This window comes from Schistosoma mansoni, chromosome 1 (assembly GCF_000237925.1).
Source record: "Schistosoma mansoni strain Puerto Rico chromosome 1, complete genome".
Lineage (NCBI taxonomy): Eukaryota > Metazoa > Platyhelminthes > Trematoda > Strigeidida > Schistosomatidae > Schistosoma > Schistosoma mansoni.
This window is the reverse complement of record NC_031495.1, coordinates 52,597,761-52,621,471: the sequence shown is the minus strand read 5'-3', so window position 1 is coordinate 52,621,471 and position 23,711 is coordinate 52,597,761. Positions and strand designations below refer to the sequence as shown.

The 23,711-nt window shown below is 36.0% G+C and overlaps 1 protein-coding gene across 1 annotated transcript in view; it reads left to right on the top strand.

The window, feature by feature from the left end:
- Smp_168260 (hypothetical protein) overlaps positions 1-13,355 on the top strand; it is a gene marked incomplete at its 3' end in the record, with an annotated part of 14,777 nt that extends 1,422 nt beyond the window's left edge. The window contains exons 2-9 of the mRNA XM_018794822.1: positions 540-661; positions 696-759; positions 1,472-1,695; positions 7,708-7,818; positions 8,990-9,050; positions 10,848-11,170; positions 12,538-12,741; positions 13,317-13,355. Of these exons, the coding sequence (XP_018649195.1) occupies positions 560-661; positions 696-759; positions 1,472-1,695; positions 7,708-7,818; positions 8,990-9,050; positions 10,848-11,170; positions 12,538-12,741; positions 13,317-13,355 (1,128 nt within the window). The 5' untranslated portion in view covers positions 540-559. The remainder of the gene's footprint in view (positions 1-539; positions 662-695; positions 760-1,471; positions 1,696-7,707; positions 7,819-8,989; positions 9,051-10,847; positions 11,171-12,537; positions 12,742-13,316) is intronic.
- Positions 13,356-23,711: the final 10,356 nt, after the last annotated feature.

Sequence of the window (23,711 nt, the reverse complement as noted above, 5' to 3'; positions counted from 1 at the left end):
TCCCATTGATCTAAAAAAAGTGTTCACCTCCAAATGTAAACTAGACTTTGCATATAACTGTCCTTAACAAGTATATGTGTGACCAGATTGTCCGAAACGTATTGCGCTAATATATTACATAGTTCCAATGATCTCCATCTTACTACACTATTCAAATCTATCCAAGGGACTAATTGCTTATATTATCGTTGTACTAACCATTTTGGTTAAGAAACTGGAGTTAATTATTTCAAGCAACTTTAATGTGACTCTAGCTTCCTACCAGAATCTTTAGTACAACAACAATGTTACCGCAAATATACATGGCATGGTTCTCGCCAACAAAGAATTCCTCATCTCAGCGTGAACCATACTGCTGACAGAATATTTTTTCACCATTATTGTTTTCAATATATATGTTAATTGTATATTAGCCTGTTTTATCAAATTTTAAATATACGTTTGCAGAATTTCACCAAATTCTTTTGTCATTAAGTTAGGTTGCTAGTCGTAGTTTTTATGGGGTTTTGATAACTGACCAGATTTTTCATCCTTCAGGACGACTTATCAGCGATAGGCAATGTCACATCACTGCAATTTCATGACACGCCCTCACTCTCGTGTTTTGGCTATCGCGTTCGTTATAGTCATATGTATCCTGTGTTCTACCTACATATATAATGTTTGTGAGTAAAGTTTACTAACACATACCTTAGAATCATAAAAGGAGCGTGAACACTGTTAAACGTAGAGGTTTTTCTTCTGAACTGCTATACTTCGGTAAGAGTTACAAGGTTGAAAATGTTATTTTGTTTTCTTTGTTTGTCTACAACAATTTGTTCACCAGGTGTACTGCCTGTTTAGAATTACTTCAATATATTTTCTTTTTAAATTGGTATATGGTGTGCTTCATAAGTATCAGACACTGAAATAATCAACGTAAGCTCTGGCAAAATATGAATCCATACAATCTGCCACATTTTACATCAGCTCAATTAAACAAAAACATACAACCAAGTAAACTTGATAGTATTGACATGGCAAGAAGAAAAAATAAGACCTAGCTTATAGACGTGATTGTGATCCGCAAATATTTCTTGTCCACGACAACTACCATCAGCAGTAACAGGCTTAAATTATAAATGTCCGAAAGTCGTTAAAATTATGGGATGAGAACTGCCGAGTGATACCTTCCTCTAGATTTACAGGAAAGTAGAAGATGAATATATTTACGTAATGGTTAGCGATTTTAAGAGATATTGATGGATGGTTTCCGATCATTCTCAGCAGTCTTGGCAGTTGCTTCCAACAGGCTTGCACTTTCGTACTCGGGCCGGACCAACACTCGCTGATTCCATAGATTAATCTCATATTCTAGTCGAATCACCTTTGGCTGAATAAAGGCAGTTACATTCTAGTAAATAGTTCACTTCGATCGTATTTATTTCAATTTTATGTCGATCCATTTTTCCCGTTTAATTCGTTTTTTTAGATATTAGGCCCTCATCACCGAACGCTACTTGCCGCCGTACAAAACAAAGTCCCATACTTGTTGTTGACGAACTAGGATATCTGTGTAATTATTTTAATCTCCTGACAAACAGTTGTTGCCCGTTTCAAAACGTAACACAACGCTTTTTTTGTAATTCATGCAAGTCTAATCACTGCTGTTCTATCTACGAGCATTGTGTTTCTTGCTGCCTGAATCCAATTAACGTAAGTTACAGCTTGTTGTTGTAGTGCTTTTTACTCTCTGCCAAAATTTAAGTTTGTCACTAAACAAACACATCTGAAGCTTCAACCATAAGTTTTTAGTCCCGTTCCCGTTTTATCTATCGATTTTTAAACAATTAGGCGGCACATTTAGCTCTCGTAAAATAGATATGACGCAGCATAAATGTGCGTTATTACCGAATTGATGTAAGTTCAAACTCAATAATCTCCACAACCCTAAACTGAAAGCTTTTTATCCAACTTTAGTTTTAATAGATCATAAAAGATTGTTTATTTATTTATTTAAACACATAAATATTGGTACAAGGAAGCACCAGATACATATGCGCCTCACAAATCTCATTCGATTTATGTGAGGGCTGTGATACTGCCCAGGTGCCAAAAATGAAGCAGGTGGTATTCTCAGGGGGCAACACCCTGAGCCTTTGACCTAAAGATCTGATCCACAAGGCAGTGAAGCATCGTAAGGAGATGCAGTCCTATGGTAGTCGGTGACCAACGATTGACTCATATGCCATTTGTTCCTTTAGGATACTGGAGCCCATGTGCACCATTGGTTTGGAATCAGGGTTTTCCAACTCCCCTAGGTGGACTTTCGGTGTCCACCAACCCGGTTAGAGCGCTGGACACTCGCTTTTCGTCCTCTCAATTTCGTTAACAACAGCCGCGAGAGAAAGTGAGTAGGACTTCCCTAGCAGAGGCTATATACGCGTGGCCATTGTGAGAGCATTTCGAGAGGGAGAGCTGACTTTGCCCACTCTCGGCCGTACCAGGGCATTTGGGGGCTCATAAAAGATACGCTTCTATGTAGGCTCTTCTGTGAAAAGTAACCATTGCATTGGATTTACATATTTAAAATGAGCTTGGTTAACAAATTTTTGAGTAGCTTTAAATATCAAAAGCAGATGAATAGAATAGGGACCTCAATTTCTCGAGTATCTAACCCAGTATGCAAAACATACCACGAACTTCAGAAATATTTTCACGAAAACCTAATCGTAGTTTCGAGTTGTGTGTATACACATATTACATGTATCTACAAAATCAGTTTTGTATTTTGGTTGCACACCACCTGATTACGGCATGCAAGTAAAAACATTCGAAATAACTGGTACAAAACGCATTTCTGTCATATTGAGGTTCTCAGAGATCGTAACAACTAGGAGACTAAAAACTAATCTTTGCGTTTAACAAAAGTCAACTGCCCTGGCGTGACTGAAGCGACGTGTGATTAGCTTTCCTTTTTTTATCAGTTTTCATCCAATCATGACTACAACTCAGTGTGTCAAGTCCTGGCTTCCCACTTTTTTATTTTTGTAAATTCTTAGTAAACCTTTATCATACTACCCAATCAGTTTATCTCCAATATTCTTAAACTATCATTTCCGTAACCGTTGCTGCTACCTTGACATGGTGATCGGGCTTGCCTATCGTGATGAACCGATCGAGCTGTACTGGCTAGAACAATCGTTCCTCAAGGTCCTACCACGCCAGACAGGTCGGTTGAAGAGCGGTAAGACTAAAAGCAGCAAACCTAAGGTCCAAAGGCGAAGTCGTACTGCTGACTGTACAGAGGTGTGACGGCAGTAAGGTGTTTCCTTCAGACAACCAGCATAAAAGTGATGCTGCCTTCCCACAAGGAAGGGTGGGGTTAGAAAAGGTCGACCCTAAAAATGCACACCTCGCCTTGTCCCACGGATATCCGTCCCTGGCGGTGAGGTCTCAACAAGTACGGAGCTAACACAAAAAATACTCACAAAAAGGTCGTGTGACCAACCTCAAGCAGTCACCCCTTGGGCACTGCGGTCACGCTCTCAGGTCATTAAGACCACTTCTAACCCAATTTCCTTTTCAGGTACCTCTAGAAGAACCCTCCCACGGTGCGGGCAACCGGGAAGTGATAACTGCCCTCATACCTCTAACAACACTCAAGATCACTGTATTCATAATCAATCTCCTTTTTCAATTCCTACTATTCCTTCTAACTCGACTTTCAACACTAAACTTCCTCTTTTGGTTTCCTCCTCAAGTGTCACCATGGCCAACAATTCTAGTGCGCGAAACACTGTCACAGGTCTACTAAAACCTCGCTCCAAACTACACATTGGAGCCCCAAACGCACGCACCCTGTGTCAAATCGGTCAACAGGCCTCCTTGGCTAAGACCCTAGAATCTCGTATCATTGATGTTTGTTGTGTCTCTGAAACACGCATGTAGTATGGTCATTCACTTGACCTCGCCTCGCCAAAACGGAGAGGCGACGAGATACACCCTCCGTGTATCTGGTGACCCCATGACTAGTTCTCGTGGACTTTCAGGTGTAGACATAGCATTAAGTACGAGGGCTAAACAAGCATGATTAGAGCGGATCCCTGTTAACAGTCGCCTGTGTGCTGTCCGGTTAAATGGCTCCGTAAGAACTCGGAAGGATAGGGGCATACGTCGTTGCCTTTTCGTCGTCTCTGCCTACGCTCCTACTGACTGCAGCCCGGATGAAGTGAAAGATGACTCTTACAGAAAGCTCTCTGAACTTCGTCAAAAAGCTAAGCGCTCAGACATAGTACTCGTAGTAGGTGACTTTAATACCTAAGTAGGTAGCTTAAACCAAACAGAAAGACATTTAGGTTGGTATATTGGTATTCCGGCTCAGCGAACTTATAATGGTGATCGTCTGCTGCTATTGTGTTCAAACAGTCGTTTATTTTTAGTAAGCACTAATTTTAAGTATAAGGAGAGACATAGTCTAACATGGCGACCACCCTCACCAAGCCAACGATGGACTCAGTTAGACTATATTGCCATCAGTCATCTTTGGAGAGGCTCAATAGAAGACTGTCACTCGTTCTGGAATACATGTTTGGTCTGATCACGCTTTAATACGAGCACGTATTTGCTTGCGCCTTAGTGGGCTCAGAAAAACCACACTAAGAAGACCCATTAGAATTGAACTGGGGGACGACTAAGCCAAAAGTAAGTTCCAGGAACGACCGGGTTCACATCTAGGCAGTTCTGAGAACGAGACTGACCTAGGTGTTGCTTGGGAAGATATACGAACAGCTGTGGAAACAGCAGCAACATCTTATAGTAATTTAAACCAAAGGGTTACAAAATACCAATGGATTTCTTCTAAGTGTATTGCACTGATGGATTTGTGTAAACTCATCCCATCAGGCTCTGAACACGACGAAGAGCGTAAACAAGTCAGATCTAGGTTAACTAAAAGTCTAAGGAACGATCGTGGGCAGTGGTGGGCAAAGAAAGCAAAAGAGATGGAAAAGGCAGCGGCTGTAGGCAACACCAGACAACTCTACAGGCTAATAAAAGAAACTGGAAATACGAAGTCAATTGTGAGACAGTCTCGGAAAAAGACGAAACTCTTATCTGCTCTCAGTCCAGACGTTTAGAACGATGGGTAGAACACTTTAGAGAACAGTTTAACTGGCCTTCAGCTAATCTACAGTTACCCACCATTCCCAGAGTCTGAATGGAACATTGAAGTAGGTCCCCCTAATCTAGTTGGAGTTCAAAAGGCTATAGGTAATCTGAAACAAGGAAGAGCAGCTGGTCCAGATGGATTAACTAATGGGGTGTTTGAATATGGTGGTCTAGTTTTAGCGATTAGGTTGACTAATATTTTAGATAAATTCTGGGAGCTGAATGGAATACCATCTGACTGGTCACAATCGCTGATTGTCCAAATATATAAGAAGGGGTCAAAATCATTCTGTAATAACCATAGTGGGATTAGTTTGACTAATATAGTATCTCAAATACTTGCCTCAATAATTATCGGACGCCTAACTAGGACTCGTGAACTGCAAACACGAGAAAATCAGGCTGGTGTCAGAAGTGGTCGTGGCTATATCGACCATATATTCACCATTTGTCAGATTTCATAACACAGGCATGCTTATTGGCGTCAGACAATGATAGTTTTTCTTGACTTAAAAGCAGCATTTGACTCTGTAGACCGATAGGTTCTGTGGTAGTGTCTGTTATTGAAAGGTGTACCTCAGAAGTGCATAAACCTTGTGAAGGCTCTTAACTCGAACACTACCAGTCGAGTGAGAGCTTATGGCGAACTGTCATCTGATTTTACAACCTCAAGTGGTGTCCGTCAGGGCTGTCCACTATCCCCATTTTTGTTTAACTTCATTATAGACCTATTGCTGGAAATAACACTCGTCGACTGAATTTTCAGGAATCGATCTTCTACCAGGAGGTCCACTTATAGACTTAGAATACGCAGATGATATAGTCTTGTTTGGTGAAGACGCTGACAAAATGCAGAATCTTCTGTTAGAACTGAGTAATAATGCCAGGATGTTTGGGATGCGTTTCTCCCCATCCAAATGTAAATTGTTACTCCAGGACTGGCCTGTGTCAACACCTGAACTGAGGATAGGGAGTGAAGTAGTCGAACGCGTGGACAACTTCATTTATCTTGGAAGTCTGATCAGCCCTAATGGGTTGGTGTCCGACGAAATCTCAGCACGGATTCAGAAAGCTCGTTTGGCTTTTGCCAACTTACGTGACCTATGGCAAAGACGAGATATCCGTCTATCAATCAAGGGCGAGTATACTGTGCAGCAGTTCGTTCTGTTCTACTTTACGGCCGTGAAACATGGCCATTAAGAGTAGAAAGTACTCGGAAGTTATTAGTATTTGACCACAGATGTCTTAGAAGTATTGCTCGCATCTGCTGGGATCACTGTGTAAGTAATAGTGAGGTTAGACACAGGGTATTAGGGAATGATGGTAAATCAGTTGATGAGTTTATGAATCTTCATTGACTGAGATGGTTGGGCCACGTGTCATGTATGCCTGAACACCGATCACCACGACGCTCTATGATGACTAGTATAGGAGATGGTTGGAAGAGAGTTAGGGGCGGCCAAACCAAAACGTGGCATCAGTGCTTGAAGTCACTAACTTCTAGTCTGAGCCATGTTGGCAGATGCAGACTACCTGGTTGGGGTCCGCGTGACTATCATAACCAATTGTTGGAGACTCTGTATGACATGGCTCAGAATCGATCACAATGGCGTAGGTGTATATACTCTCTATCTTCCCTTGAGATTAAAACTGCTTCGTATCTGTCTTTCTTCCTGTACTATATCCTTATATACAACCTATAATTTATATATTACCACCATTAAATTAACTACTATGAATTTGGTGTTCATCTTGTTGTACCAATGAGATATGGCAACGTGAACCGATGCATATGTGTGCCTGGTCCTACGTTGTAGCTGACTGACTGACTATCATTTTACTTATTGTTAAATACTTTGCTAAATCTCCATTTCGACTCCATTAAAACTTTGTCTTACAAAGGATTTCCTGCAATCTTATGAACAGTTCATCTTAATTCACAAGTATACCAATACCTCTGACCAACAAAATTTGATAGCTTGTATGAAACTGACGATAAACCAATCAAACATTCCTCTGCTACATCCAGATTATTGGTGAATTCATCTGTACACTTAGCTAAATCAATTTTCAAGTAAACTTAGGTTATTTAGACAACAGATCTGGAGAGTACTTAGCTCCATTTCGGACCAACAGCAGCTTCGGGATCATTCGCTTACAAAGCCGTCAAGTTTTGAGAAGACAATAGCGCCTCATGAAAATATATGGCAATTAAAACAAAGAATAACTCTCGTGAAGGTGCTAGTGTTTTGTAGCGATTTTTTGTTACATCTCTTGTATTTTTCAGCAAAGCCTATGTGGTCCCGAGTTGTTACCCATAATCTCGTTACACTAATTGGAGACTTATCGTTGAAGCTCCTTATAGGTTGGTACCAGTGGTGAATCTTAATCGTATGCGTTCTGTTCGCTTAATTCTGAATGAATCAATGTCGAATTGGTGGTTAGAGCATTTGACTTTCAGTCGTTGAGTTTCATTTTGCTTAGAATTCGAATTGATTTGATTTTTACTTTCAACTAAGTAAATGTTAAGCTTTATTTCTTTTTTATGTTACATTTAAGAAATCCCTGTGGGATAAAGTCCAAAATCTTGATGCTAACTATAAACGTCATCTACAATTAGCTACAGATGCATTCGAATTTTGTATAGCAGTTTGTAGAACTTCTTCACTAGTAAGTGTTTATTATTGCTGGAATTGATAATTATTAATAGTAGTTTTAACTTTGTTTATATTATTCCTGTTCTTATTTACGCCTCCAATAGTAAGCTTACTAACTCTGTTACTCAATTTATTAACAAAATCAATAATCCTTGCAAACTTCCACATCCCTAAGCTTCCGATTAGAACACTAAGAACCCTAGGGAGTAATCGAAATTACCTTTATTTGTTTCGATTCATAACTCAAGGTATTAAATGAAAAGAACACGGGACCACAACACATCCATAATACAAATATTAATAGATACATAACTAAGATATTTTTGATTCGAATCTGATTAACAAATGTATAGTCAGTAAGCTAAAACGGTAGCTTATGAGTAAGGCTATACAATCCTCATAACATGACCGTCTGATAAATAAGCATTAAAATACACCAACTAATTCGCCAAAAATTATCTGTCCAAGTTTCACATTTCTCCTTCCTCTTATCTCCCTAAGAATTATCATTACGAGAAGTGTCTTTATGTTTTACATTCAATTTAATGTCTGCTTGCGCTTCAATGGCTAGTCTTCTCATTAGATGATAGCTCATTCAATAAGGTAGCATCGGATTAGATGTGTTCATTAGAAATATCTAGCTCAAACCAGGTTCCTTCAGTTCCTTTAACAGGTTTGAGTAGTAATAGTATCAAGCTTAACACTAAGATGTTTACCCAACACCATTCAAGCTTAAAGTAAAGGTTGACGTGAACTGATATCTGTCACATAATAATTATAACAATTAATATCGTTTGGGTTTTACATATCAATAAAATACAAGCATGTTTCCGATGAATAAAGGGACTCTCCGACCCATTATTAGGGACTTAGCAACCGATTTGTGTACTTAGTCTAGTGACGCATAGGATCAGCAATGCTTCAGTCTTGTGAATTATTATGTCATCTTCCCAACTGTAAACAGGTTGGGTTCCAAAGATCTTAAGACTGAAACAATGCTTTATTATAAATCGTGCTAAAATACGTGAAGCTTAATTTAACGACTTCTTATCAATCGCATCCTATTGCAAAACTCAATCTGACGGGAATTCGAGTCCGTATTTCTCAGATGATTACAGTTAACTCTTTACAGAACCTCCTGCACAATGTTAAATCTTGTACATTTACACTGTGTTGCATTTCAGACTGTCTTTCATGAAAATCGGTACCGTAATTTGGAAGAACTTTATTGCTTTGGGTTGAAAAGTCCAAATACTCCAACACACTGATTGATTTATCGGAGATTTTTTTTAGATTGTAAGTCTTACTTCTATCCACATAAATTCCATTCTAACTGTAGAATAACTTTATCATTGTATTTTTATTCAGGTGACTAGTATCAAACAGAACAGAGGTATAAGCAAAGATGGGTGGTGGGTAGCAGTGAAATCCAGGACGCGGGTTTCGTCCTATTTTGGATCCGTAAGCTGGATGTACTTGCACCCCAGAGTTGGTGTTCACTCTGGGACTCGAACCCAGTACCGTCTGTTTCAAACTCCACTGCGTTATCCACTTAGCTACTGAGTCATGATAGTCACTAGCTTGTGCAATGGGATGAAGTATAGATTCATGTTGTATTGTTTGTTCGAATCCTCCCATTGATGTTTAGGACTGCAATTGGTTAACACCTCACTGCACAAGCTAGTGGCTATTAAGACTCAGTAGTTAACGCGGTGGTGTTTGAAGCGGACGTCCAAAATAGGACGAAACCCGCGTCCTGGATTTCACTGCTACCGACCACCCATTTTTATTTATAATGCTTGTAAAGACAGCATTGAGGCAATCCGCTCAGGTTGCACATATGCCAATAAGAGACTGATCAATTGCAGTCCTAAACATCAATGGGAAAATTCAAACAAGCAATACAAAATGATGAAAGGACAAGGGTGTGTTATGGGTTCCAGTGCTAATCGCTACGCAAAATATCACAAATTATTTTCATTACGCATATTTTACTGATTAGTGTCAGTAAAAGATTTAGACTTAGTTCCTAAACCATCTTGTGTATTATCTTTCCATACACTTCGACGCTGTACTATTTGTCGTACTAGTTACATGGATTTTCGATCAATTTTCAAATCATCTAATCGACTGGCTATGATATTTCAGGGCCTAAAATATTTCAAATTATCGATGAGGCGTCAAACAATATTCTGACAGATGTTTTTAAAATATCTTAATATGTTCATGGGAAACAGTCTAAATGTGCAACGTAGAATATCGCACGCAGGTGCGTCGTCCTTTGTTAAGACGTTTTTCATCCGGAAGAAATAAGTAAATCGACATGGGTCATTATCGATAGAACCAAAAGAAATCTTTGAGTGAATAACAAACTAAAATCTGGCATGAAAAGATTACTGGATGATTAAAATAACATACTTTCGACTATTTGGTAGCAGATTGTCACTGTGCTGAACTTATTTCAGTTAGGACAATGAGACAACCTATTACCATTTATTTTCCGTACTGTATTGTATTCCATGACCACTATACTTCATTCTAATTTTCTTAAGTCAAAACAAGAATTGCAAGCGAATAACATCTATTCCAATAACCTGATCAACAAAGATACAGCCTTAAAATCATGAGTTTATATACAAATTACTTATGAATTCTCCTATCGCCTTCTCGATTTGTCCGCTAGCGTCGATTGTTGCAAAACGCATCAACCTTTGTATTCCAATTTCAGCATAACCAGAGTATGAAGCAGTCAGAACTCTAGCCTCCTAGTACTATCCTTCACATCAAAATCTTGGCTTGACGTCGAATACATTTGATTGTAATTGGTACAAATGAATTACAGTAATTTAGTTAAGTTCTGTCTATGAGTTTCATTGTATTCTCCTCAACTTCAAAAAAACCAATATCATAACACTTTCTTTTCACTAAGCTTATTGTAATTTTAAATTAGAGAGTTTGCATAGATTGTAAAGAATATTTTAAAGTTCTTTTCAATTTTATGAAGACATCTTGATCATCTTGTCATTTTCTTCATTTGCACAGTCATCAACATGTTGTCATTAGATCATTGTAAAAATTTAGCCTACTATCTACTAACTACAAATTATGCTCCATATCAAAATGAAAAGTCGAAACACTTGTTTGATAATATTAATAATGGTAAAAGTAGTAAAACACGGAGAAAACCTCTATCAAAACATCCTACTACTGCAAACACCACTAACAGTGTTACCGTCAACATATCATCATATGGAGATAATTCCTTGCCTGTATTATCTAAACATACTGAGCAAAAGAAGCATTATAACTTCTTAATAAAAATGCTTAAACGTGACAGTCTGTTGCCAGAATCACTATGGAATAACGTAAGTGAACTTTAATGGGCTATATCTTGAATGTGTGTACGTTCAGAGTGTAATATTCTCTTTCAATATATTTGTCCATCAAATACATTTTTATCTGTAATTGTCGTTATACAACATCTTAAATGTAAGAATTAGTTGGAAGAAACCGTTTAGCGTTCAAACCACATCGTCTTCGATCAGTAGTCGCCAAAGTAAGTTACTCTAACACCTATGTACCTGTAAGATTCAGTGTTCTGTACCTCTTGCGCATAAGATCCTTTATTTTCAAAAGCAAAGGATTGAGTTAGGCATTGTGCAAAATATAATCACCAAAGAGCAACATCATGTGTTTAACATGGAGATTATATTTAAATGTCTTTATTATGACAACCAGATGCATCGATAAGTTGATAACGAACATATTTTATTGAATGGTAATGATGTACCAATAAGTATCCCGTTTCTGCAGTTTGGCTCTTATAGACCTTCGATAGTATCATAAGGTAACATAACTTCAGGGAATTACTTGTGTTCGATTTTTTACCGATATTTTTTATTGATCCATAATTCACTGAAAAGGTAATTAGCTTAAGGTTGATTAATTAAAAGGTAGGACAATCGTTGAATGCACGCTTATTATAAACTGGCGTGAACGAAAGAAACTACCGGGAAAGTTAAAGAGTATTATACAACTGTTTCGCTCTAGTCTTAAACTCCTTAGCGGTCCGCACATGTGCGACTTCATACCTTCACGGATACAGCTCTGCTCTACTAAAGCGGAATCCAATAATTTACATTCTGCTTTATTCAATTGATCATATTTGGCTAATATGTCGGAGAGTTACTGCCTCCCTATAATCGACTAAGTTTTGGAGTTGAAGATTTGTCAATGGAATTTCGGAAAATCTGTTTCAAAACTATTGACTAGTAAACACATGATCGTTAGTATTAAATTGGTTTTGTGTGGATCCTCTCACTACTAACTGAAAACAAAAGCTAATATGTTGAAGTTTGCTGATAAGATTTTTCGATGAAGTCAAGTAAGCTTCTGCCCCACTGATAAGCATGTAAAACGTATTAACTTTGCAGTATACAGACAGACTCCCTGTCAACAATGTCAATCCTCAATGTTACATAACTATCATCCATTGTCATCTGCGATACTTGTCTCTCACATAGTTGAATTTCATCGCTTAAATGGCTTCAGAATGGCACTTTGGGGATTTTTCTTGAAACCTGTGACTAGTGGCATGGTTGATTGCTGAATATTAAGATCGTTCACATTAACTGACTTACCCAAGTTATGAAAATATTCTTTCTGATTTTATCTTCTGGTTGTTTTAAAATCATTCAATAATTTCATCATGTTTTTTCTATTCTGGCTAAAGGTTTATAATCAACTTTGTGATAATTTTGTTTATGAATTAAATTCTTCGCATCGGAATTTCCATCAATTCACATCTACCAGTGCATTTTTTAATTATATTATTCAGTATCTGGGACGTTCATTCAGTTTGAAACATAATATTATTCAGTTAACCGATATTGGATTATCGGAGCCATTTAAACATAATAATATTGAAAGTACTTCAGTGAGTAATAAGCTTCATTTAGTTTGTGTTGAAAAAAGTTTGTTTAGTTTCTTCATTGGTTGTATAGCTTTGAATGATCATGAACTGTTTGTTGTATACTTTCATTTATTGGTGATTTTCCTCTTCTTTATTCATGTTAAGCATTTAGTTTTGCAAACTATTTCACAAATCCTTGTGTTCATAAGTGTATATAATTTGTGTACTTGTTTTCTGAAATGTTTTTCGACTATTTGTCTATTCTCATAATGCTTCCCATGTTTATTTTTATCGATGAAGAGATATTCTTTTTACATTTGTCTCCTACTTTCGACGATAAATATATTTTATTCCTTATCCTTACAAAAATTATGTATCCGAGAATTTCTTTTACCCCTTCAACACTAAATGTATAGATATTTCTTTTTATTTCGTAATTATAAATGCCTTTTGTTTCCAAGTCTCTCCACTGTCTTGGGAAAATCGACTACATTTTTAATGTTACTAAACAGTGATATAAATTAATCAGTTTTATTAAAAGTGGACATTTTGTTTTATCGAAATACTTTGTGCTTTATTTGCTTTTAATTTCTTTTTAGCTAGATTTCTTTGTTAACAAAAACTTAAAATGGATTTAAATTATGAATTTATCTTGTTGAGGTATCGCGTTTTAAATTAGTGAGCCACAAAGTAAAACTTGTACGTAGGTACATCTGTTCAAGTTGCCATCCTCCTTTAGCACAGGGAGATGAAATTGTCAGGCCGAATCTCAGAATAGTAGGGCTAGTAACAGTATCAGAGGTAATAGGAAAGATTAGGGATCGAAGATATTGCTCGAAAAGAAAATATGAACTACCGAAATGAAAAAAAATTATAAGAAGTTTAGAACCTCAGGATTTGGGGGAAAACGAAAAATGGACGCACGTGCGCCATTCCTAACGATTTTGAGACAAGTCTATCAAAATCTCTAACCATTGGTTACGATAACCACGAAGACCCCAGCTAGATAGTCCATACCTATTCACATGGCGAAGTCCAATTGTCATTGACTGATGCCGTGTTCTGGTTTGACCACTCTTAGCTTTTTTCGAGCCTACTCCTGCACCAGAAAACAAAACCTGTCGAGAAAGGCGGTGGTTGGGCATATGAAACACGTCTCAACCATCTTAGTTAATGTAGGTTTACTACCTCATCAATCGATTTATCGTCTTTACCTAGTACTCTTCCTAGCCCAGGTATTGTTTACTCCGTGGTCTCAAAATACACGAGCAATGCTTCGTAGACACTTATGATCGAGTACTAGTAACTTACGAATATCCTCTATTCTTAATGGTCATGTTTCACATTCGTAAAGTAAAACGGAGCGGACTGCTGCACAGTAAACTTTCCCTTTGGTTGAAGATGGATATCTCATCTATGGCACGAGTGGCAAAAGTTAACAAAGGCCAGTCGATCTTTATGAACCCGTACCGAGATTTCGTCAGACACCAGAACAACAGTAGTGATGAGACTGTCAAGATAAGTGAAGTGGTCGATGCGTCCAACTACTTAACTCCCTATCACTAATTCAGGTGGTAACCTAAGCCAATCCTGAGATAACATTTCACATTTGGAGGGAGGGAACCGCATCCTAAACGTGTTTGTATTGTTGCCTAAGGTGGTCGGAAGACTACATTTTGTCAGCGTCTTCAGCAAAAGGAACTATATCGTCTGCATATTCTAAGTCAACAAGTGAATCTCCTGGTGGAAGATCAATCCCTGGAAAGTCAGACAATGAAAGTGTTATCTCTAAGAGCACGTCTATGACAAACTTAAATAGAATTGGATGAAGCGGACAATCTTGATGAACACAGTTCGGAGTAACCAATTCCGACGGCAGTTCATCGTAAGCTCTGACTCGACCAGTAGTGTTCGAGTAGAGAGCCTGTACATGGTTTATGCACTTCTTTGGTACGCCTTTCATTGACAGGAAGTGCCATAGAACCTTACGATCAACAGAGTCGAATGCTGCCCTAAGGTCAAAGAATACAACTAGTAGGATGTCGAAAGGTATTTGGTATATACATCCACGCTCAGGTCTGAAACTATCCTGATTTTCTCAGGTTTGCTCTTCACGAGCTCTAATTAGACGTAGAAGTATTATTGAAGCTAATATTTCAGATACTATTAGTTAACTTGACTCCTCTGTGATTATTACATAAGGATTTTTGTCCTTATAAACTGGGACGATCATCGATCGAAACCAGTCAGGTGGAATTACATTCAGTTCTCAGTTAATTAAACTACTAAAACTAGATCATCGTCCTTAAAAATCTCAACGGTTAGTCTATTCGGATTACTTATAGCATTTTCAACCTCACTAAGAGTTGAAGGACTTACATCAGGTTGCTGGGAGATGGTGGGTGGCTGAAGGCTAGTCGAACTGTTCTCTAGAGTGTCCTGCCCGTCAGTCTAATCTCGATTAAGAATGACTAGTAATCCCGTCATTTTCCGTGATGTTTTCACTGACAGTCTTATTCCAAATACCTATTTGCTTGATTAGTCTGGACAGCTGTCGGCTGTTACCTATCGCTGCTGCCTTTTCCATTTATTCTGTTTTGCCTACATTTAAGCTACTTCCGCTCCCCATTGTGTTCTGAGCCAGATGGTATGAGTTTCTGAGAATCTGTCAGTTTTGTAGACACTGCTAAAATCCACCGACTTTCCCAGCCTTTTGGTTTAAGTTACTAGTAGATATCACTGCCGTTTCCATAGCTTTGTGGATGTCATACAGAGCCACCTCGAAGTGGATATCATTTTCACGGTTGGCTAGCACCCTCTCCAGTTGTTTCTGAAGTAAATTCTTAACTTTTCATCATTAAGCTGGACTCTAAATGGCTTTCATGCTGTGGCCTTTCTACGTCCACTAAGACAAACAAATACGTGCTCAAACTAGAGCACAATCTGAGTCTTAACATGTGCTCCAGAATGAGCGACAGTCTTCAATCGAGCCCATCCAACGATGGCTAATGGCTTTAATTATATCTGTAATGGGTGTCAGTTGTTCTGGTAACACAGTTATAATTTACATTGGTCTGTCTGAAACAATACAGAGAGTAGAAGTACAGAAAATTGGTTAAATGCATGTCTATTGATTTGATAAAGCATACTAAAAGCAATATTTTTATTTAGTTGATTATATTCCAACCTGTTTACCAAGTACAGCTTTATGCTCTCGGACATAAGTTATATTCTAGATCCCGGGACGATTGACAGGTGTCCAAACTGAATTGGGCAAAGCGGCGTCCTAACATTCTACTCACCGATCGAAAGCTAAGTACATTTAGCACCAAACTATTACACCAATGGTTGTACTTGGGAGACTGGCTAAGAGTTTTCAGACTTTTATACGTTTTGGATGTTGTCGTTAAACGTTTTAATTTTCTACAATATGAAAATAATAATGGCTTGTACAGAATATGCTTTAGAATAGAAAAATTTCCAATATTGTTTTGTAATAAAGTGATTAATTCTTATTTCAGAATTGATCAATTTAAAACCAGTAAATCATTTACCGTATTTAGGATGCATGTGTACATTTGAATATCAAGTTGTAGTTACTTGTGAGTCGGTGTCCTCAGCTGTGTAGATCAATGTAAAGTAAGCTAGAAACATCCTAGGTAATATAGTTGATTAGCTGTTTTGTCAATTATCAGTGATACTTGTAATAGTTTATTTAAACTTTCGGACATAAGTGTAACCGTTTCTACGGAGATATGTTTTTTTGAGAATACTGCTTTGTTTTAAATTGCAGTAAACAACCATACAGTTACTTGAGCGAACAAAAAACAACACTGAAGAAGCCGCTACTCATAGATTTATTAACGAGTAGTTATAATATTTGTGTGATATTTGGATTGAAACTCAAAAGCGACGACAACAGGATGTGAAGAATTTAGAAATCGGGAGAGGTGTGTGGTTACATGATTAAAACAAAATTGGGAGGAATTAGTGTTGAGATTTTTTGCTGCATGATGATTAGTGTAATTATTAAATTAATTTAATATGTTAAATTTTCTAAAATTCTGTTTCTATAAATAAATTTTCAATAGCAGTTAGCCGCATATTTTACTTATTTACGCCTTATGCACCTCCTGGAGCATGGTCCACCGATCAGGATTCACTAACCAACTCTGTCTTGGGTTCTTTTCAGACATATCACTACAAATGATAAGCGTTCACTACAATGTCATCTATGCTTTACGAGTACATTAAATTATAACATGGTCTGTCTAGTTGAGAATATTTTTTAAAACTGTACGATGTTTTTATTGAGAAATAGGTTCTCATTTTGAGCATACCAATGCTTCACTTATCTTGGGAGTCTCATCTGCCCTTGTGGTCTGGTGAGTGATGAAATCTCAGCACGGATACAGAAGGCTCGGCTAGCTTTCGCCAACTTGCGTCATTTATGGCGTAACCGAGATATCCGTCTAGCAACAAAAGGACGGGTTTACTGCGCAGCAGTTCGTTCCGTCCTACTTTACGGCAGTGAAACATGGCCGATAAGAGTAGAGACTTTTCGTAGACTACTAGTATTCGAACATAGGTGTCTTCGAAGCATTGCTCGTATATCCTGGGACCACCGGGTAAGTAATGCAGCTGTTAGGAAACGGGTACTAGGTAAGGATGGAGAATTGATTGATGAAGTAGTGAAACTTCATCAGTTGAGATGGCCGGGACATGTGTTACGTATGCCCAACCACCGACTGTCCCGACGTGCAATGTTTCATGGTGTAGGAGTAGGTTGGAAGAAAGCTAGGAGCGGCCAGACCAAAACGTGGCACAAATCCATGAAGTCACTGACAAGTGGACTGAGCCATGTTGGTAGGTGTAGACTACCTGGTTGGGATTCGCGAGATGATAGCAATCTATGGTTAGAGACCTTGAATGACATGACTCAAAATCGTTTGCAATGGCGAAGGTGCATCCACTTTTTGTGTTCTACCAAATTCTAATCTTCTGAATTCTTCATGTTACTATCCTTTTTCTCTTTTCAAATTTATTTCACTGTATTACTCTCCTTGAATAACATCTTCAAACCCTAATCTTTCCGATTACTGCTTATACTCTTACTACTTCTAACACAATGGGATTTGAATCGACAACTGCATCTCTGTGCTAATGTGGTATGGCAACTCGAACTGATGTACGTACGAAGTTCCACGTTGTAACTGACTGACTGATACCAATGCTGATAGACAGTAAATAACGACTGTTTTCATCGTCATCAAGGATAATGGTCGTTTTGTTTGACCTATTAGTTTACTCTTTTTCTCTATTTCTAACCATTGTTTGATGCTATCTGATTACATATACATATAATTTTTGAGCTGCAAATTTTTTCGGTTACGTTCCATATAAGCCTTTGCAGCTTGAAAAAGAATTCGATAAATCGTCAATACTAGGCTTGGAAATATGAGGTGAAAAAAATGTATATGTTTCACATGACTGATATGAATATAGGAATATGCTTATTCCTTCAAAATTACTTCTGAATTATATAATAACTAGTCATTCTATTCTGCAAAGGTTTTAAACTGACCCGTTGTGATCAATATCCTGTCTGATTATTACTTTCCGGTTTTAACATAAAACTGTATGACCCAATATTGTTTTCCAGGAAGTTCTAATTACTCGAAGATAAATAGACGCCATCGATCATTTATCAATATTAATTAATTTTTTTTCTACTGGAATTATGTTTATTAAAATATTAGGAAATAGTCTATTTTATGTTAATAATATGGATAATGCTAATTAATTTCATTTAAATTCCTGGATAAAACACTATCAAATAAACTATATGTCCTTAAATTCTTTCTTAAAATCAGTTACAAAGCCTTCTACTATGGTTCCAAAGGTGTTTATTTTAGCTCAGATAAATCATTATTATTATTAAGTCCATGTAGTCGATTGATTCTTGATGTTACTCCTGCATCGAGAAACAAATTTATGGGCATCCAAGATACTGAAACTGCCATGGTTTTATTCATTCAATAAACTTTAAATCTTGTGACTGATTGAAATAGTCTACATTACTAAAATTATTATGAAACTGAAAGCGAACAAACTTTAAGCATAATTTTGAATGAATTGAGCATTGAGTAGATTGTTATAAATAAATTAATATATTTGTAATATCCAATTGGGTAGAAAAATTAGATTTCCTACTCATTGGAATATTACAAATATATTAATTTATTTAAAGCTTTAAGCATGTTTTGGTATCTAATAATTTCAACCGGATAGTTCAAACTGAACCTCATGTTCAGTGAATACGAAATTATGACTCCACTGAATCCACAGACTTGAAGTCCTGTAGAAATAATTGTCTGGCTCTTTATATGTTATAAACCAATTTGATAAGACGCTATGAATAATTACAACAAATTTATCACTAAGAAATTTTATTACCTAAGTTAGAACAAGTTTGTCACACGTTCCACAATTCCCCCTCTGTTCGGGAATCGGAAATCTGACTTAATACTCACATATTAAACTTGATGAGAGTGAAAAGAACTAAAGAGGTTTGTCCGAATGGTAACTGCTTCCGAAGTCGAGTTTACTGATTTCTAGCATTCACTGACATTCCTCCAATTGAAGGATATTAAAAGGGTCTGAATAAATAACTTCACAGTTACATTTGTATTTATTTAAATACAAAAGTGTATGACGATAAACATGATCAGAATAAACAGTGTGAAATATTTGCATACGATGATATCCGACTACTGAATATCCTTTGAATTTAATATTTCAAATATTGCTTAATATTTTTGTATCTCATTGAGAATTTTATCAATACTCAATCAGAACAAAGTCCACATGTAATTTAATCTGAGATTTCTAAGTTTAGCTGGAATATTAGCTTTAAAAACAGGAGTCTTAATTAGTCCAATGTTAAAGAACATCTCTTGGTTATCGACCATTTATAATGATTACTAGGTTGACATTTAAAACGCTTCATAGTCGAAACTCATTTGAAGCTACATATCTAGAATTTAAGTTGCATAATTAATCTCATACAGTTTACTGAATAACTAACAAAAAATAAATTAAATTTATTCTCAAGATTTTACTGTTTTACTGCATAATCTAGTTTTACGAGGGAGAAATTTGTAATTCTACGAAAATAGATTAGTGTTGATGCCATGAAATAAGCCCGGAAAAAAACTGATTTATTCATAACGTAAACCATATCAATAAACAACGATATATATATATTTCTCAAATGCAGCCAAGACTTTCAGTTGCTAATGTACAAAGATTAACATATAAAGATGAAATCAGTTGAACTTATCAATATTAAAGAAAAATTTAACATAGTAATATAGAAAAGTGTGAATAAATCGATTTAACACAAGAATATACCTCGTAAATAATATTACTAACACTACTGACTGAGATTAAATATTGATGTTTCTTTTAATTGAACAGTGGTCTAGTGGTTAAGTGCTCGCGCTTGAAACTGATAGGTCCTGGGTTCGAATCTCACGAGGCGGGATCGTGGATGCGCACTGCTGAGGAGTCCCATATTAGGACGGAACGACCGTCCAGGTTTTCCATGGTGGTCTAGCTTCAAGTGATTCATGATCTCATCTATTAAAATTACTATAATATCTACAAAACCCCTTCTGATAATATTTGTTTTTATTTGTTTGACCTGTTTCTATTTAAGATTGATGTGAAAACAAAAGAACGAATATTATCACATTTGACAGATGCTCTTGCAAATACCTTATTAAAATATCCAATTCATTTAACTTATAAAAGGTAAGTTAATTTACTATTTTCAAGCATAAGTGACCCATAAATACGAAAAAATTCTAAGGAAGCTGATTGTTGATTAGAGTGTTCTCAAAAGAATCTAAAAAGAAGCTATAATTTGACACTAAAAAAGTGTTAAACCCGTCATATATATTAACACTAGAGTGGAAAAATGACTTTTCCTAACCAAATAATTCGGGTGCTCACTACTCATTCTTCATTTAGTTTAAAGTATTTAATCAATGAGTAGAGAGAGGCTATATATTGAAGAGTCTGAGGTTATACACAAAATATGATTGTTTAAACAGTATACTACAAATCTCAAAAAATTCATAGTTATTTAACGAATACATATGGTTTAGGGATCAAAGAGCTTCTACTTTATCACAATTATTTATTCATTATGTATCTCGAGTACAATGAAATATTTTTATGGAACAAATCTTGATACCGAATAATAAATAAGTTAGAAGGAATCACATGTCTTCTAATAGTTTATGAGCATACTGTTCTAGAATTTAGTCAGTGATACATACAAAAGCCAATAAAGTATCATAGGTAAGTACATAATATATTTGATATACTTAGTGTAATTGTTTAAAGAAATTACAGATACCAAAAATGATTGTATTCAAGATTATCAACAAACCAAAGAGAAATATATCATAACCTTTGTTTCTATAACATTAAGAAACCCTATGTTATATCGGACTGGTAATAGAAATATTTTTAAAAGTCATATATATGTAATTATAGTTAAGATGTGATAAAATTTTGAAATTTACTGATATGATTAAAGCTAAAATTTAAAAATGATGTAAAAATAATGTAAATGTTAAGAGTTAGGAGAGGAAAATGTATATGATGTCAGACAATTATCGTTATATCCTAGCGAAGATATGAGTACGGGTAATTTCCGGGACGTACTAATTGACTATTATTCTATATATATTCTTATTGTTTAACTATTGAGTAGTTAGATTGTGTATATCTATATTCATGTCATTATATGTTTCATTTCGACCGATAAATTATCATTATACGATTTACTGTTCCCAAATTATATTCAGTTTATTGATTATTGTATCCCACGTTCACAGCCACATTTGGCTCGATCTTGTACAAATATTATTTTCTATTTTATGGTTTGATGTGGTCTGTCTGTCTGGTATATAAACCAAGTATGCTTGAAATAAATGATTCGCATAGCGGAAGCTGTAATTGGTATTCTGGACCTAATTGAAGGGGCTAGGCGGACAAGGGACCAAAAAAATGCTAGACTACTCATACTGGTCGAACGTTATTGATTTACTTACTTACTTACTTATTTATGCCTGTTACCCCTCGTCGAGGAGCATAGGCCGCTCACTAGCATTCTCCATCCAACTCTGTCTCGAGCCTTCCTTTCCAGTTCTTTCCAGTTGTCGGAAAAGTCGTGTTTCGATTGATGAATAAATCACGTGTTAAAAGCCGGACATAAAATCATGACGAATCGGCATACGGCCTATTATTTTTATAAAGTCATAACAAATTGGCGACGGCCTTTTATAAAGTCACAACATTCACTGACAAATAAACTAGGAATAACCACTGACTTTTAACCTTTTTCAAAATGTGAGTTATAGGTGTTGATCACCCTTGAGCTTTAGAAAGTAATCTAAGATGTTAAGGTTTCGACAAATTGTCCGATATTGTTCTAATATAGATAGAATAAAAACGTTGGAAACAAGAGACCTATCCCATATATGTAGACAGTCTAAAGTTGTTCGTTTCACTGAGACAAATATCATGACATTAGTTTTGACCACGGTAAGTTTCAATGGTGAAAACAGGACACTATCTTCCAGATATAAATATAATATAAATAAGTATTTAATACAATCCGCCAATTTTCTGAGAGGATGTTCCAGTAAATACTGGGTTCACTAGGTCGAGTAACTAAAAAAAGGATTCTGGCTTGGTTTGTTGTGGATTATATGAGGGGCGATATGAGCATTCTGTTATACGACTGATTGAGAGTTAGCAAATTACCAGTGATGTCTTTTCAAAATTTTTATGGATAAAAAATAATTTAACTACACTCTTGGAGTAAAACATTTTAGAAAAACACTAGCTATCAATGTTCTGAGTAAATTAACACACAATTTTGTTTTTTCTTAGATCACCTTCAGGCTTAGAAACTGGAAAATCATACGTTTCTACATTTCGTAAACAATGCAAGGAAGTTCTAGAATATTGCCTATCACAGTTCGAGGCAAATTACTTAGTGAGTGATAGATAGAATAAAATCAAATTTTCGCGTCTTAAAGTACATATGATGTCTCTTAAGCCTTGAAAATCTATCACACTCAATTGAACTAACAATATAAACTTAAGAAACAAACTAGTAAAAAAGTATACTACTATCTAGTAGTTTATATATTTCGTATATAATTTAGTTTTACTTTGAAATCAAAATTTTATCAAACATTATGCCATAAACTGGATTAACTTTATCTAAAACAGTATACTCGACTTTACCATTGACTATATGTCGATAGTATTAGTGTTTTGGATTTTTCAATAATTGAAAACCTGTGATCTTCATGAATAAACCATGTTCATAAACAATATTTCCAAACCAAACTATTGGAACAGATAACATTTTAAAATTACTATTTCAGAGATTCTGATATCTGGCCTTTCACAGTGGATACAGATTGATATAAGAAACAAAATCGATTTATTTTTCACCAATATTTCCTTGTCAAGTAATTCTTTAGAGTTAAGTGAACTCCACAAATATATTTTACATACACATAAGTCTTCCTCATGAATTATCTTAGAATAATACATGTATTCCAGTTTAATTTAGTTACCTTAGGTATATTCCTATAGAACAACTTTAACCTCGAATTTCTCCCCCCCCCAATCAATTAAAAACAAATAATTATCAGTGAAAATCAAAATTGTTAACTAATTGGCCGATAATAAACCATGATCAAAATCTGTAAAATCAAGACAATATTAGAAAAGTACCCATTAAAAATGAGATCAATTCGTACCTTAAATTATACAAAATAATTAATAAATTCAAATTATCGGCATTTCATTTAGTTTTTTTCAATTATATTCACTTTTCTCTTTCTGTCATTTTTCTATAAATTCACATCAATTATGTTATAGACTGTTTTCTTTTTGTCTAG